The sequence below is a fragment of the Rhinatrema bivittatum genome, chromosome 1, assembly GCF_901001135.1.
Source record: "Rhinatrema bivittatum chromosome 1, aRhiBiv1.1, whole genome shotgun sequence".
In the NCBI taxonomy this organism is placed as follows: domain Eukaryota; kingdom Metazoa; phylum Chordata; class Amphibia; order Gymnophiona; family Rhinatrematidae; genus Rhinatrema; species Rhinatrema bivittatum.
The window spans coordinates 226,818,403-226,833,047 of record NC_042615.1 but is presented as its reverse complement, the minus strand read 5'-3'; the positions used below and the strand labels follow the sequence as shown (position 1 = coordinate 226,833,047).

The following is a 14,645-nucleotide window of genomic DNA, read 5'->3' as shown; positions in this document are numbered from 1 at the left end:
CACCCCCATCCTGTAGTTTAAATGCCTGATGATGTATGATCGGAATTTCTCATTTAGGATCTCCTTTCCTGCCACTGTCAAATGCAGGCCACCCTTACCGTGTAGTCTTTTACTATTCCATAAACTACCCCTGCCTCCAATGTATCCAAATCCACTTTCTTTACACCATGATTTGAGCCATATATTGAGATTTTGTATATGGCTTAGCCTTTCCTTTCCCTTTCCATGAACTTGTAATACGTTAGATAATGCAATAGTCAATTTGTTAGATGTTTTTGAAGAGGTTAGCAAACATGTTGATAAAAGTGAGTCAGTTAATATAGTATATGTGGATTTTTGAAGGCATATGACAAAGTCCATCATAATAGACTCATCAAAAAAAAAAGTTTTGGGATAGGAGGCAATGTCCTATTGTGGATGTAACTGACTAAAGGATAGGAAATAGAAAGTAAGACTGAATGGTCATTTCTCTCAGTGAAGAAAGGTAAATAGTGGAATGCTCCAGGGATCTGCACTAGGACTAGTGCTTTTTAATATATTTATAAATGATCTGGAAAAGGGAGTGAAGAGTAAGGTGATTAGATTTGCAGAAGATATAATATTATTCAGAGATGTTAAATCATGAGCCGATTGTGAGGAATTGCAAGAAGACCTTGCAAGACTGGGAGTTTGGGTGTCTAAATGGCAGATTAAATTTAATGTGTACAAAGGCAAAGTGATGCACATAGGGCAATGCTTATCATCCCAATCCTTGGGGCACACCTAACTGTTAGATTTGCATGCAATGGAAATCCTGAAAACTTATATTATGCATATTCATTATGGCTATTCTGAAAACCTGACTAGCTAGGTGTACCCCAAGGACTGGTTGAGAAGCACTGATATAGGGAATGTGATGATCCTTTAGGATTCATTACAAAATTGGCCCTAGGACTAGAGGACATTCCATGAAGCTAATAGGTAACACATTTAAAAATATTGGAGAAAGTATTTTTTCACAGGGTGCACAATTAAAGTGTTTCCAGAGGAATTTCTCTGGAGGGCACACATGACCACGGTTGCTGCCTTTCATTCCCACGTTATAGCCTCTCCCCTCTGTGTGAAATGCCAGTGGGAGGAAGGGTCCCTTATACATTTATTCTGGAATTGCTTGTCTATTAAAAGATTTTGGGCTCGCATTATTAGGTATCTGAATGATTTGGTTACTGCACACCTTCCACTCTCACCAAATTGTATATTGTTGATGCCATTCCTAGTAGATTGCTTCGGACTCCGGGGGCTCGTCTCCTGGTCAGAAAGGCGTGTTTTGTGGGGAAGAAAATAATTATGTTGCACTGGCGGAGCCCGGATCCACCTTCGTATTGGGAATGGCGTAACCATTTCCATAAAATGATGATATTGGATGCAATGGCATTGTGGACTGCACCTAAACATCAACGGTGTTTTCGGCAGACATGGAATCCTTACATTCAGTTACTTTCAGCGAGATCCAGGAATCTGCTCTTAAAGGACTTTAGCTGAGGACAGATACTCTGAGTGATCGTATATGGCCTGTTGTATCGTTTTCTTAATAACTCGGTGATGTGTTCACCCAAGCCTGGGGAAAAAGGGGACGGGGGTTGGGAGGAGGGAGAGGGAAGGGTAGTGGGTGGGGGGGTGAGTGTACTGGGGGATTTAAATGTGAAAATAACTGAGCATCCAATGCTATGGCGCATCTGCACACTGAAGTGCATCAGACGAATGTTTCTATGTTCTCATGGTTTAATTTTTTGTACCTCTATTTGTTCTCAATAAAAATGTTAAATACAAAAAAAAAAGGAGTTAGATAAGTTCCTAGATGAAAAGTCCATAAACCATTACTATCTAGGTAGACTTGGGAAAACCACTGCTTATCCCTTCTTATGAACAAGATAGATTGGATCTATTCTTTGAGATCCTGCTGGGTATTTGTGACTGGATTAGTCACTTTGGAAGACAGGATGCTGGGCTTGATGGACTTTTGGTCTGACCCAGTATGGCATTTCTTATATATATATATTTCTTATGATTTGGCACTGACTTCAGATTGGTATTCACTGCCTTTATCCCTCTGTGGTTTCAGTGTCCTTAATCATTTGAGCGATTTGGATGTCCAGGCACTAGCATAAGGAGGAAGCACTCAGATTGACAAACGGTAGAATTGTTTTATAAAGTGAAAGGTGGGGTGTCAGGCATCTGGTTTATGCACTGCTAGTGATAGTCTTTCTATCCCAGGGTAAAACAATAAATTCAAATAAAAACTAAACTAAAAGGAGGGAAGACAGGGCAGTAGGAGAGGGACTTGTTCGCACTGCCGGGTCTCCACTCCTAGCCCCATTTCCCCTTCCTCTCTCGTCTAACAGGTTCTGGACCTTAAAAGGATATCACTATCACTGGATTTTCTGGCCAGTATGGGTTTGCTGCTTTCCCTATAATGTTCTGGCCTCTGTGGGTCTGCTACTGCCACTTCCTTCTGCTCATCTCTCATCCCGCGGAAGCCTTGTGCTCATATCTGTGTGGGCCTTCTGCTGTCACTGCAAGGAATAGAGCCTTCCCACAGGCCTCTGTGATGGTCTTGGAGACCACCGGTTGGAAACCACTGGCATAGTTTGAAGACTTAAAACAATGTTGTTAAAGGTGGATAACTTACAGGATGTCTGGCCGAAAGTCTACCACTCACAGTTCCTGTCTGGTTCCATGTAGATGAAACAAAACTCTTCAATAAGAAAAAAAAAAGGTTTGTCTAAATTTAAAACTGAGACATTGAAATTTTGAATTTGAATCTATGATTGATACAGTTTATTTATTTAAAAACATTTCTAACCAACACGTGTTGCTGTAGTTTCCAGCGATTTACATAAGTGACATACATAATTTATGTACCAAGTAACTAAAAACAGGAAAATATTTAAAAATAACAACAAGTAAAATAGAAAGCCATGCATTATTCAATTATGCTGGGATTCCAGAATCTTGAAGGCTAGCCTATACAAATGAGTTTTAAGGCTTTTTAAAAAGATTTGAAAATTCAACAAGAAATTTTCAAAATTTGTTATTTAATTTTATCAATAATTCTTGAAACATCTCTAAGAGAGCCAGTAGGGTAGCCATCATCTTTCTACAATGTACTTATTCATCACTATAAGACCACAGATTCTAGATACAAGAAGTCCAGCTGAGCTAGCATATGAGGTACAATAGAAACATTTATTAGAGTCTAGTATGCCGAACACAGCACAGAAGAGCAATCATCCTAATAGTCAATTGAGCTTTGATAGTCCCTGAACATGAAAGAACATTTCTCATTATAGGACATCCTCACAAAATATATAAACATTTCACTGAGCTCTTGCTCGACTTATCTCAGATTTTTTTTGTCTTTTCATTTATGATTAATGATATGTTACACTCTTGCCAAAAATGGAGACAGCATGCCCTTAGATTGCTGAATATTTACCTCCCTCTATGAATGAGAAGGTATTCAAAATTTTCAAAGTGAAGCCCATTCTTACTGAGTAAGCTGCTCTTGAGCCATCATTGCATGATTCTTTGTATTTTTTGTAGTAAAAGGAAATCAAATCACCTTGACTTTCTCAGAGCTAGCAATAGGGAGTAATTTTTAAGAGGAAGATGTTCAACATATGCCCTCACCCCTGCCTTTGCTCCACACCTCACTGCCAAGTCTTTATTCTGCCTGGAATAGACTTTCTGAGATGATGCGTCATGTTCCGTTCTCTAGCTTTATTCAAATTTAGTCTTAAAACTCACCTTTTTGAGGCTGCTTTTATATTTATTTATTTACAACATTTCTATGTTGTGCAATCCTAAGATCTAGGCCACTTACAATATAAAATATTCATAAAAATATAAAATTACAAATAAAAAAATAAAAATAAATTAATAAAATCTAATCATAAAATACAACAGCAAATATAAAACATATAGAAAATAGGCAAGCATATAAAAAAATTAAAATGGTCATGACTGGGTCTCTGGAGTGGATGGGACCTTGAAAATTTAACCCCAATTTGAGCTCTAGGTGAGTTTCAAATTCAGGTATAGTTGGTAGGGCCCTGCTCTAGAAGGCATATATTCTAAGGGCCTGATTTTAAAAAGCATTTACTCAAATAAAATTGGGTTTTACTCGAGTAAATAGCTTTTGAAAATTGCTACAATAGTATTTTACATTTACGCGCATTAACTCCTTTGAAAATTGTGTGTACCTGAAACAATGGAAGATGAAGTAGTAGAAACAACTGACAAACCTTCCTCTTCCCAGCTCCCCAAGAGCAACTGATACACCTATATAGACACCACTTTGGAAACAATGACAACCCCCTCCCCTCCAAGCAACTCATACACACACACACACACACACATGCATACATACCCCTGATTGACACACCCTCCTCCCACCACTAAAAGCAATTGCTTACCTTCCCCTCCCTCAGCATCTGTCCCTTGCTTTTCCCCTCCCCTTTGACTGTATATGCTGCTGCCTGCCTCCTTCCCTCCCCTCATAGCAATATCTACCCTGCCTGCCTCCCCTCTTCATCAGTATCTGCCCCTGCCTACTTCCCCTCCTTCATTATGATCTACCCTTGCCTGCCTTCTTCCACCCTCCAACAGTATTTACGCCTGCCTGCCTCCTCCATAACCCTTCATCAGTATCTGTCCATGCCAATTTCCACTCCCTTACCTCAGTTCATTTTTGCAGCAGCTCTCCCACTGCCGACCGGAGACTTATGCTGTGCCAATACAGTGACTAGTAGCAGATTCAAACCTTGGGGGGCAGGTACTTCCTGCTACTGATCTCTAGGTGCCTCCCCTTTACCTGCACTTCCTAGCTTAATTGTATGTTTTCTCATATTCGTGCCCTCTGAACCCCAGGACACCTTGGGAACTGGCCACTTCTCTTGATCAGAGGAAAACATCATCTCAGACAATCAGGCTGATGCAATACCATGTGCTGGCCGCAGCGCATGGCTCATCACGCAATTGGACACGAGTTTTGTGTGCACATCTATAACCCCCAATGCAAACGGGTTAGCATGACCAAAACACGGGTCCAACTGACCACGTAGCTAATAGCGCATATCACATGTAAATTCATGTTGATGAGGCTATTAGCTATTTCTCCCCGCTGCAAAAAAAAAAAAAAAAAAAAGTGCACCTGATATGCACATTTTTACCCTCAAAACTTAACACCTGCCCTGGAGCAGGCATTAATTCTTGAGGAACCCAAAATGTTTATTATTAAGTTCCTCTAACTTAATATCTTGGCAATATTAAGTCAGAGGAATTGAAAAAAGGAAAAACCTTAAAAAAAAAAAAAAAAGTGTGCCAGCCTTCAGATTAGGAAAAGGGATGCTCAATTAATGAGCATAAAAACTGAGCGTGTGTTTTTCCTAACTCGCTGACAGCCACCTCTTCTGGGCTCCCGCTGCTAAGGAGGCACTATGGACACACAGTTTCCCCATGAGCGCCTGTTTTCCGCACGCCGATATTGCATTGGCCTGAATGGGCATAGCTATCTATCTACACACCCCATCTCTTATCTCTGTATCCTGATAGAAACACCATTATTTTTTACATTACTGTTTGAACATGTTGGTATAACAAAAGGACTCAGTAATTGTGCAGTATTCTTGATTTCATCTCAACATTTATAGTAAGTTGTCTCTATTTCTCATTTATTCTGTAAATAAATGGTTTGAAAATTAAGAAGCTTTTCTGCCTGCATAACTGAAGCTCAAAACCCAGTGTAAGGGTAAGATACAATGGAAGGTGGCATTAGTAGTAGGAGGGCAAGCGCAGTAGGAGTGCAGCAGCCAAAGGCAGCACCACACTCCTCTATAATTCCTTCTGAGGAAAGTCTACAGTAGCTCCTGCAAGAAAGTACTGATTCTGATGAATCAATACAGAGTTTCTCATACTCTGCGGGTATAGAACTTTTAGCAGCTAAGAAGTTTAAGAGTTTAGTTACTAGCATGCTATCCTCTAGTGAGCAAGCAGAGAAGGCAGAAAGCAATACTGCTGGAGGCAAAGAAAACCACCCAGGAAGGGGGGGGGGGGGGGGGGACGGGACATTAAAGATGTCCCTAGCCTTTTGCCTCTTGCTCTATCCTCAACCCCCAGCCCTAGCCCTAGCAGCAGCATCCAAACCTACAGAGACAGAGAAGGCCTCAGAAGAAATCCAAGGTGTGGAGGTACTTCAAAGTTAAGAAGGACCTGTGCTTTGCAGAGTGTCTTCACTGTTTTAAGTACATCAGCAGAAGACAGGTATGAGGCATTTTCTAGACAATGGCATGCTGCATCATGCAAGAAGAGAACCCCTGTTAGCACTGGCTTCAGGGGAGGATGTCAGCACTAGCCTAGGAACTCCATCTGCCAGTCAAAGAAGCAGCAGCAGCAGCAACACATGCTACAGGAAAACCCTAGAAATGGGGAAGTCAGTCTCCCAAGCTGACCATCCTCCCCTGCCTCTTCCTCCAATGAGGTGACAGGAAAGCAGCCCTCACAGCAGTCTCCCAAGCCACCATGGAGTAGATGACCATCACTATCAAAGGCAGTATCAAAGATGGTCACATGCAGCATTGAGAAACTGTTTGCCCTGGATGACCAACATTTATGGATGGTGGAGAACATGAGATTTATGCGGCTGCTGCACCTGGTAGCCTTTAATTATAAAGCATCCTCCCAGACAACATTCATTGGAGAAGTAATCCCCACCCTGTAAACTCAGTGCCGTGCTCACTTGCAGGTGCAACTGGCCAAAGTAGACAGGGGAAGCATCCATGTCACCAGCAACATCTGGATCAGCCAGAATGTAATATACACCTCTCTTTTCCTGACAGAACATTGGTGGCAGCTAGAAAAAAGGCAGCAGGGTACAGGTGGCCTGTGTTGCATACTCAGGTGATGGACAAGAACCATACCTTGGTCAATATTTTAACAGCAATAAGGAAGATGATGGAGGACTGACAGCTAGAGCAGAGTGACAGGACTGTTCCTGTAATTTTCATGACAGACAGTGGTGCAAATATGGAAAAGGCAGTGGAAGATGGGGATAGTGAGGGGATCCATTCCTTTGCACACTTGCTGCCTCTGGCAGCAAAAGATGCCCTGGGAGCCAAGGAGCAACATGGCAGCTTAGTCCTGAAAGAAGTAATCCAGAGATGCAGGAAAATAGTGTTATGCGTGCCGGCCACAGCAGACCCGCGGTTCAGCCCCCTCACCTCTCTCAAGTGAATCCAGTGCCTGGTCCCTCATCTCTGGCGGCAGTGGGCCTCTGACTCCGTCCTCGGGCCACCCCTGGTGCCTCCGGCTCAGCTACAGACCCTGGTACCTACGGTTCTGCTACAGCTCCTGGTGCTCCCGCTTCATGTCGGGCCTCTCCACATGGCCCACGGAGAGATGCTGCTACTCAGCGCTGCGCCCCTCCCTAGGCGCACACGCGCATCACTGTGACTTAAGAAGGGCCCGTGGCGGGAACCGAGCCACGGCCCCGGATGATGACATCTCTTTTCCTGACAGAACATTGGTGGCAGCTAGAAAAAAGGCAGCTCCGGTATATAAGCCTGGGCTTCACTTCCTAGCTTTGCCTTTGCAACAGGTCTCCTCGCTGGTCGAGTACTCGTTGCCTCCTGTGGAATTCTCCTCGTTCCTGTGTTCCTGATCCTCACTGACTCCTATTCCTGGTTTCCTCATTCCTGTAATCCTGCTCTCCAACCTACCCTTGGATTGCCACCTTGGATTTCGACCTATGCTTTGCCTGACAACGTTGTTGACTCTCTCCAAGCCCGGACCTCTGCTTTGCCTGACCACATCGTTGATTCTCTCCAGACCCAGACGTCTGTATCGCCTGACTACTCTGTTGCCTCTTTCCAGACCCAGACCTCTGCATTGCCTGACTACTCCGTTGCCTCTCTCCAGACCCAGACCTCTGCATTGCCTGACTACGTTTGACTATCTCCTCGCTCAGACCTCAACCTTGCTTGCCACTGCTTCCAGATTGCCGCCGGCCCTGACTCTAGCTTGCCTTATGACGCCTCTTCAGTCTACGTCCTGGACTTGGCCTATTCAGGCTTCAGCCTGCTCTTGCTCGGGCACCCTCTGTCTGACTTTGTTCCTTTGGCGCCCGGGTCTCCGGGACTCTACCTCGTCCAGTACAGACTGACCATTCCTCTGTTGCTGTCTCTGGTCTGACCTCGATCCTCCCATCGACGATGACATACGGAGGCCCACCTAAGTCCAGCTGGCCCCAGTACCCAAAGGCTCAACCTGCATGGTCCATTTGCCCACTCCGCCTGCTGACAGTGGGGACCCATAGGTCCCTTCCTACGGGTTGTGTCAACTCCACCTAGGCCCAAGGGTCCACCTCCGGTGCAATAGGTTGCAAAGGCCATGGACTTGGCGGAGCCGTGTACCCTCCAGGCCATTCCTGGCCTGGCTTCCAAAGTGCAAGAACAGCAGTAGTTTCTTGAGGTACTGGCCTCCTCTCTCGAGCATCTTCATGCCTGGCTTGATGCCCTAACCAGCAACCCAGTTCCAGTATCGGCTTCTTCTCCCCAACAGCCGTCTCCTTCCACTCCTAGAGCCCTACCAGCTCCACCTCGTTTCAATGGTGACTCTAAGCTCAGCAGAGGGTTTATCAACCAATGCTACATGCAGTTCGCTTTTCAGCTTTCTGTCTTTCAAGATGAATTAACAAAGGTCAGCTTTATTCTGTCTCGTCTTGAAGGGAAGATGCTGGCTTGGGCTTCTCCCTTGTGGAAGCAATCGGACTCCCTTCTACAGGAACTGTCTCGATTCGTGGCCATGTTCTGGCGGACCTTTGATGAACCTGGGTGACATGCCGTGGCAAGCACTAGTTTGTTACACCTTCATCAAAGCTAAAGAAGTTTATTTGACTACACAATTGAATTTCGGACTTTAGCTTTTGAACTCGCTTGGCAGGAAGACTGCCTACGTGCTATCTACCTGGATGGACTTTCTCCACAGCTGAAGGATGAGTTGGCTGCGCGGGAGCTCTCCTCCTCTTTTGAGGACCTTATCGACCTGATGGGCTGAATTAATCATTGTCTCCAAGAGCGTCACTGGGAGAATCGGATGCCCAAGAAGCCCTCTCTGGTTCGTTTCCGTTCACCACCAGGCACTAGCCCGTGGCCAAGACGGAAGAACCCATGTAGCTGGGCCGTGGGCGGCTGTCCCCGGAGGAGCACCTCTGGTGGAGACAAACTGGCCTGTGTCTGTATTGCGGAGCACCCGGCCATCACCTACAGGTCTGCCCAGTCCGTCCGGGAAACTTCCTGGCCTAAGTTCAGTTGTGGTCCTGAACTTGAGCGCAACATCACCGGCCCCTCAGCTATCTGTCACTTTGATCTGGGACTCCCGATCCTTTCCAGTTCTTGCTCTAGTGGATTCCGGAGCAGGAGGTAATTTTATCCTCAAGGATCTAGTCCAATTTCTGGGTATAAAAACTCGTCCTATGGAGACCTCCTTGTGCATTGCTTACATCTATGGAGAACCATTATCGGTCGAATATTCCTGACCACAGGACCAGTTCAACTTCATACTGGTGCCTTTCATACTGAAGAAATTGAATTACTGGTACTGGAGAAATCCATTCACCCAGTAGTCTTAGGACTACCCTGGCTCCAACATTACTCCCCTCAATTCGATTGGGGGTCGCTTCAGCTGGTGGAATGGGGTTCCACTTACCATCAGTCAGTCTTGTCTATGTAAAGTGGTGCCACCACCCGTGGTTTCTCTGGCAGCCACCTCCTCAGGTATACCCGCTCCCTATGCAGATTTTGAAGATGTGTTTTCTAAGCAAAAAGCGGACCTTCTTCCACCTCTTCGGAGGTTTGATTGTCCCATTGAACTCCTACCTGGGACCACGCCCCCCAAGGGCGTACCTATCCTCTGTCTCTTCTCGAGACTAAAGCCATGACAGAGTACATTCAAGAAAACCTTGCGAAGGGGTTCATCCATCCTTCTACATCTCCTGCCGGTGCAGGCTTCTTATTCTTGACAAAGAAGGATGGGTCTCTCAGGCTGTGTATCGACTACCACGGCTTGAACGAGAATACCCGCAAAGACAAGTACCCTTTGCCTTTGATCTTGGAACTATTTGATCGTCTGCACGGGGCCTCTATATTCACCAAGTTGGATTTACACGGGGCGTACAACTTGGTGCGGATTCGCCCCGATGATATCTGGAAGACCGCATTCTACACTAGAGATGGGCATTACAAATATCTGGTGATGCCCTTCGGCCTCTGTAACGTGCCCGCAGTATTCCAACGAATGATGAATGAAATTTTGAGAGACCTATTATACACCAAGGTTGTGGCATACCTGGATGACATACTTGTCTTTTCCAAAGATCTGGCTACACACCGCACCGACGTTCGTACAGTTCTTCAACGCCTCCGTGAGAATCACTTATTCACAAAATTAGATAAATGTTTGTTTGAGAAGTCCAGTCTGCCCTTTCTTGGGTACATCATTTCATAACAAGGATTCTTGATGGATCCCGCCAAACTCAAAGGAATCCAAGATTGGCCACAGCCTGTGGGCCTTAAAGCACTACAATGATTCTTAGGATTCTCAAATAAATTACCGTCATTTTATCCCACATTATTCAACTCTGGCAGCTCTTCTTACTGCGTTGACTCATAAGGGTCAAGATACTCGAAACTGGACTCCGGAAGCCATTTCAGCCTTTCATCGCCTTAAAGAAGCCTTCCTAGCGGGTTTCTGTCTCCATCATCCAGACCCAAACCGCCCCTTCCTGGTTGAGGTGGCTTCCTCCGTGATTGGGGCTGGGGTGGTCTTGAGCCAACGCTCCACTTCTGGATCCATAGTCCCGTGCTCATTCTATTCTTGCAAGTTTTCTTCAGCGGAACAAAATTATAGTATCGGAGATCGAGAGTTACTCGCCATAAAACTGGCTTTAGAAGAATGGTGCCCGTGCTTAGAGGGTGCTCAACACAAGTTTGTCGTATTCACAGATCACAAGAATCTAGAACATTTAAGCCGTGCCCAGTGTCTCAAAGCCCGTCAGGTACGATGGGCTTTATTCTTTTCTAGGTTCAACTTTGAACTTCGCTAAAGCCCAACCGTAAAAAAAAACCTCCGGGCGGATGCCTTATCACGCTCTTTTGAGCCAGAAGATACTCCGGAAGAACCCGGTCAAATAATAGACCCAGCATGTATTTGCCTGTCTGCAACTCACCCAGTCCCCACTGGGAAGACTGTTGTGCCCCGTCGACTCCGAGAAAGAGTCCTCCGGTGGGCACATGACTCTGTTTGCCGGTTAGCCAGGACGAGCACGAACCTTAGCGCTGCTCCAGTGGTTCTGGTGGCCCACTATGGTCTCTGACGCTAAAGCGTACGTTGATTCCTGCAACACTTGTGCTCAACAAAAACACCCGGTCGGTCGACCCTGGGGTTTACTTCAGCCGCTTCCAGCTCCCGAAGAACCGTGGACACACTTTTCCACAGATTTCATTGTGGGCTTGCCACCATCTAAGGGCCAAATGGTCATATGAGTTACAATAGATCGATTCTCTTAAAGGGCCCATTTCATCCTCCTACCGGGCCTACCATCTGCTCCCGAGTAGGCACGCCTGTTCTTTCATCACATCTTCTGATTGCATGGCTTGACAAAGGACATTTTCTCCAACAGGGGTCCACAATTTGTTGCCCGATACTGGTGCACCCTTTGTCGTAAATTTGGCATCAACATCAGTCTAACAGCCTACCAACCTCAAGCCAATGGACAAGCTGAATGTATGAATCGCTCCTTGAAGTCTTTTCTCCGCGCCTGTATCAACAATTGTCAAGACAATTGGTCTGAACTTCTTCCTTGGGCGGAGTTCTCCCACAACTCCCATATTGCCACTGCTACAGGTATGTCACCTTTTTACGTCATCTATGGGAAACAACCACCATTGTCCATACTGTTATCAGTACCTCTCCTGCTGCGCAGGCCACTGCTGATGCCCTCAAGGCACTATTGGAACAGACAAACCTTCGCTTATGCCAAGCCGCATCCCGGGCCAAGAAATCTGCTGACAGCTGCCGATGCTTGGCTCTGGAGTTCCTTCCTGGCCAGAAAGTCTGGTTGAGCACTCAGTATGTTCGGCTCAAGATACCTTCTTGTTAGAATCTCCATGCGGAGTTAGCAATCTGTTGTGAATCTCCGTGCGGAGTTAGCAATCTGATGTTGCTGTTGTCAAAGCTCTGTAGAGGAAGCTGGGAGTTAGCAATCTGTTAGAAAGCTCAGTTGTTAAAGCTGGTAATTAGCAATCTGTAGTTATTTAGAATAGTTGTAGGTGGATCCTTGGACCAGTGGCATGTGACCACGTCCTCAGGGGAAATCCCAAGAGGGACCCACTGGTCAGGCTTAGTATAGGAGACAGACACACACTAGTTCTTTTATTAGACAATATGGAAAACCACCAGAGGTGGCAGTAGTAAGCTGGAAGCACCCGGCTGGGCTGTAGTCCCTCAGGTATTGGAACAGCGATCCCAGGGTGGCTGAGCTGTAGAGAAACTAAGACAGTGAGTAGGCAGTATGTGCAGAGTTCTGGAACAAGTCCTTGATGGTAACACTCACACAATTGTCTCTTAAGGCAGCCCAGGAGTTGGTATGCATTAGGCCCTCGAGGAGCGAGTACCTGGTTCCAGGGAACGCTCTGAGAGATAGATACAGACACACTGATGTTAAGCAACAAAGACTTATTAGAAGCAATGTATTAAACCACCAAAGGTGGCACTAGTGAGCTGGAAGCACCTGGCTGGGCTGTAGTCCCTCAGGTATTGGAACAGCGATCCCAGGGTGGCTGAGCTGTAGAGAAACTAAGACAGTGAGTAGGCAGTATATGCAGAGTACTGGAACAAGTCCTTAATGGTAACACTCACACAATAGTCTCTTAAGGCAGCCCAGGAGATGTTATATATTAGGCCCTCGAGGAGCAAATACCTGTACCCAGGGAAAGCTCCGAGAGATAAATGGAAACTCACAATGTTGTAAGCAGTGATGACTTCTTAGCAGAAGTGGTATTCAGGAGCAAGTCCGGGACGTGGTCCCTCGAGGAGCGAGTACCAGTTCCGGACTGGCGAGGTCCCCAAGGAGCGGGTACCTCTAGTGAAGTCCGAGGAGGCAGAGTAGCTAGGGTTTGCCCCCTCTCTCTGGCACCCACACAAAAGCACCCTGACACATGCTCTCTTCCCCCCCCCCCCCCCCCAAGCACCCTGACACATACTCTCTTATCCTCTCACCAGGCTGGTAATCTCTCTCACAAACACACAGAAGTTGCCACTCACAAACAGACAAGCAGGCTGCCTTATATATGCGCACATATACACAAGCTTCCTTTCAAACACTCACACACAAGCTGCCTCTCACCCAAGCACACACACATAAGCAAGCTGCCTCACACAAGCGCACACACAAACAAGCAAGCTGCCTGTCTCTCACATGGGGCCTCTCTCTGTTCTTCTGCCACCGCCATCCTGAGCTCTGGTGGTGGCACCAGCTTCTCTCTATTCTTCTTCAGCCCAGTGGTGTAGCCAGAACTGAATTTTTTGGAGGGGCCCAGGGTTAACATGGGTGGGTAGTAGACATATAGATCTAGGCCCTACTGATTGTATGCTTATCGATAAATAATGTCTTAGCATGCATCTTACAATGGATTTCTGAGTAGTTTGCAACAGCCATCATCATGCATGAGTGAAATTTTAAAATATTTTAATTCTATTACTTCAAGCACTTACCAACATTAAAAATGCCTTATTTATATTAACTTATTTTATGTTTATTGCAGTTTATAAATACACAATATCATGTAAAAAATAAACAAAAAAACAAAGAACACTTCAGAAACATCCGATCCAATCACGTAATAAAACAAATATCAATATATTATTTTATGAATCCTCTTTCCAAAAATGCATAAAACTAAAATAAATCAGCAATAATCATAATAATCATCATAAAAAGGTTTGCAACATGTGCAGAACAAAACTAAAAAAAAAATTAAAAATTTAAAGCACGGTGTCACTTCAATGACAGTAAAACACATGCCCTTCACTGCCAAACACTTTGTGAAGTAATACAAAACCTGCAAATAAATAAATAAATACATAAATAAATAAAACTTTACCATACCATAACAGCAGTAACTTTTAGAACTCGAACAGCAGTAAGGCAAACATTATACCAGGCCCTAGAACACTAATACACTACCCAATGGGCAAACAGAACAAACCAAACTGCTACAAATCCCTACAGAGAAACTAGATACTAGCCAAATTACTGCATCTCTGTCACATATGCACAACACAGACAGACCTTTACCTAAGACAGAATAAGGGACTACAAATTAGAAATAAACATGCAAACATAACTAAAATCGAAAGCCAGAGAAACCAGTCTCTATGAGCACTGGAATACTAAAGAAAAAGCAAAAACAAATATATAAGAAATGCACATTCCCAGATATGGTATATTCCAATTTCTGAAAGGCAAAAAAATATTTTTTACCTTTGTTGTCTATTCTTATTTTTCTAATCAGTTGGTCCCAGTCTCTTTTTCCCCCTTGTCTGTCTTTTCC

General features: G+C 45.0%; 1 protein-coding gene across 1 annotated transcript in view; it reads right to left on the bottom strand.

Moving 5' to 3' along the window:
* Nucleotides 1-14,645, bottom strand: part of POLN (DNA polymerase nu) — a 419,903-nt gene that overhangs the window by 186,989 nt on the left and 218,269 nt on the right. The window contains exon 14 of the mRNA XM_029592374.1: nt 2,669-2,734. Coding sequence (XP_029448234.1) covers nt 2,669-2,734 — 66 coding nt within the window. The remainder of the gene's footprint in view (nt 1-2,668; nt 2,735-14,645) is intronic.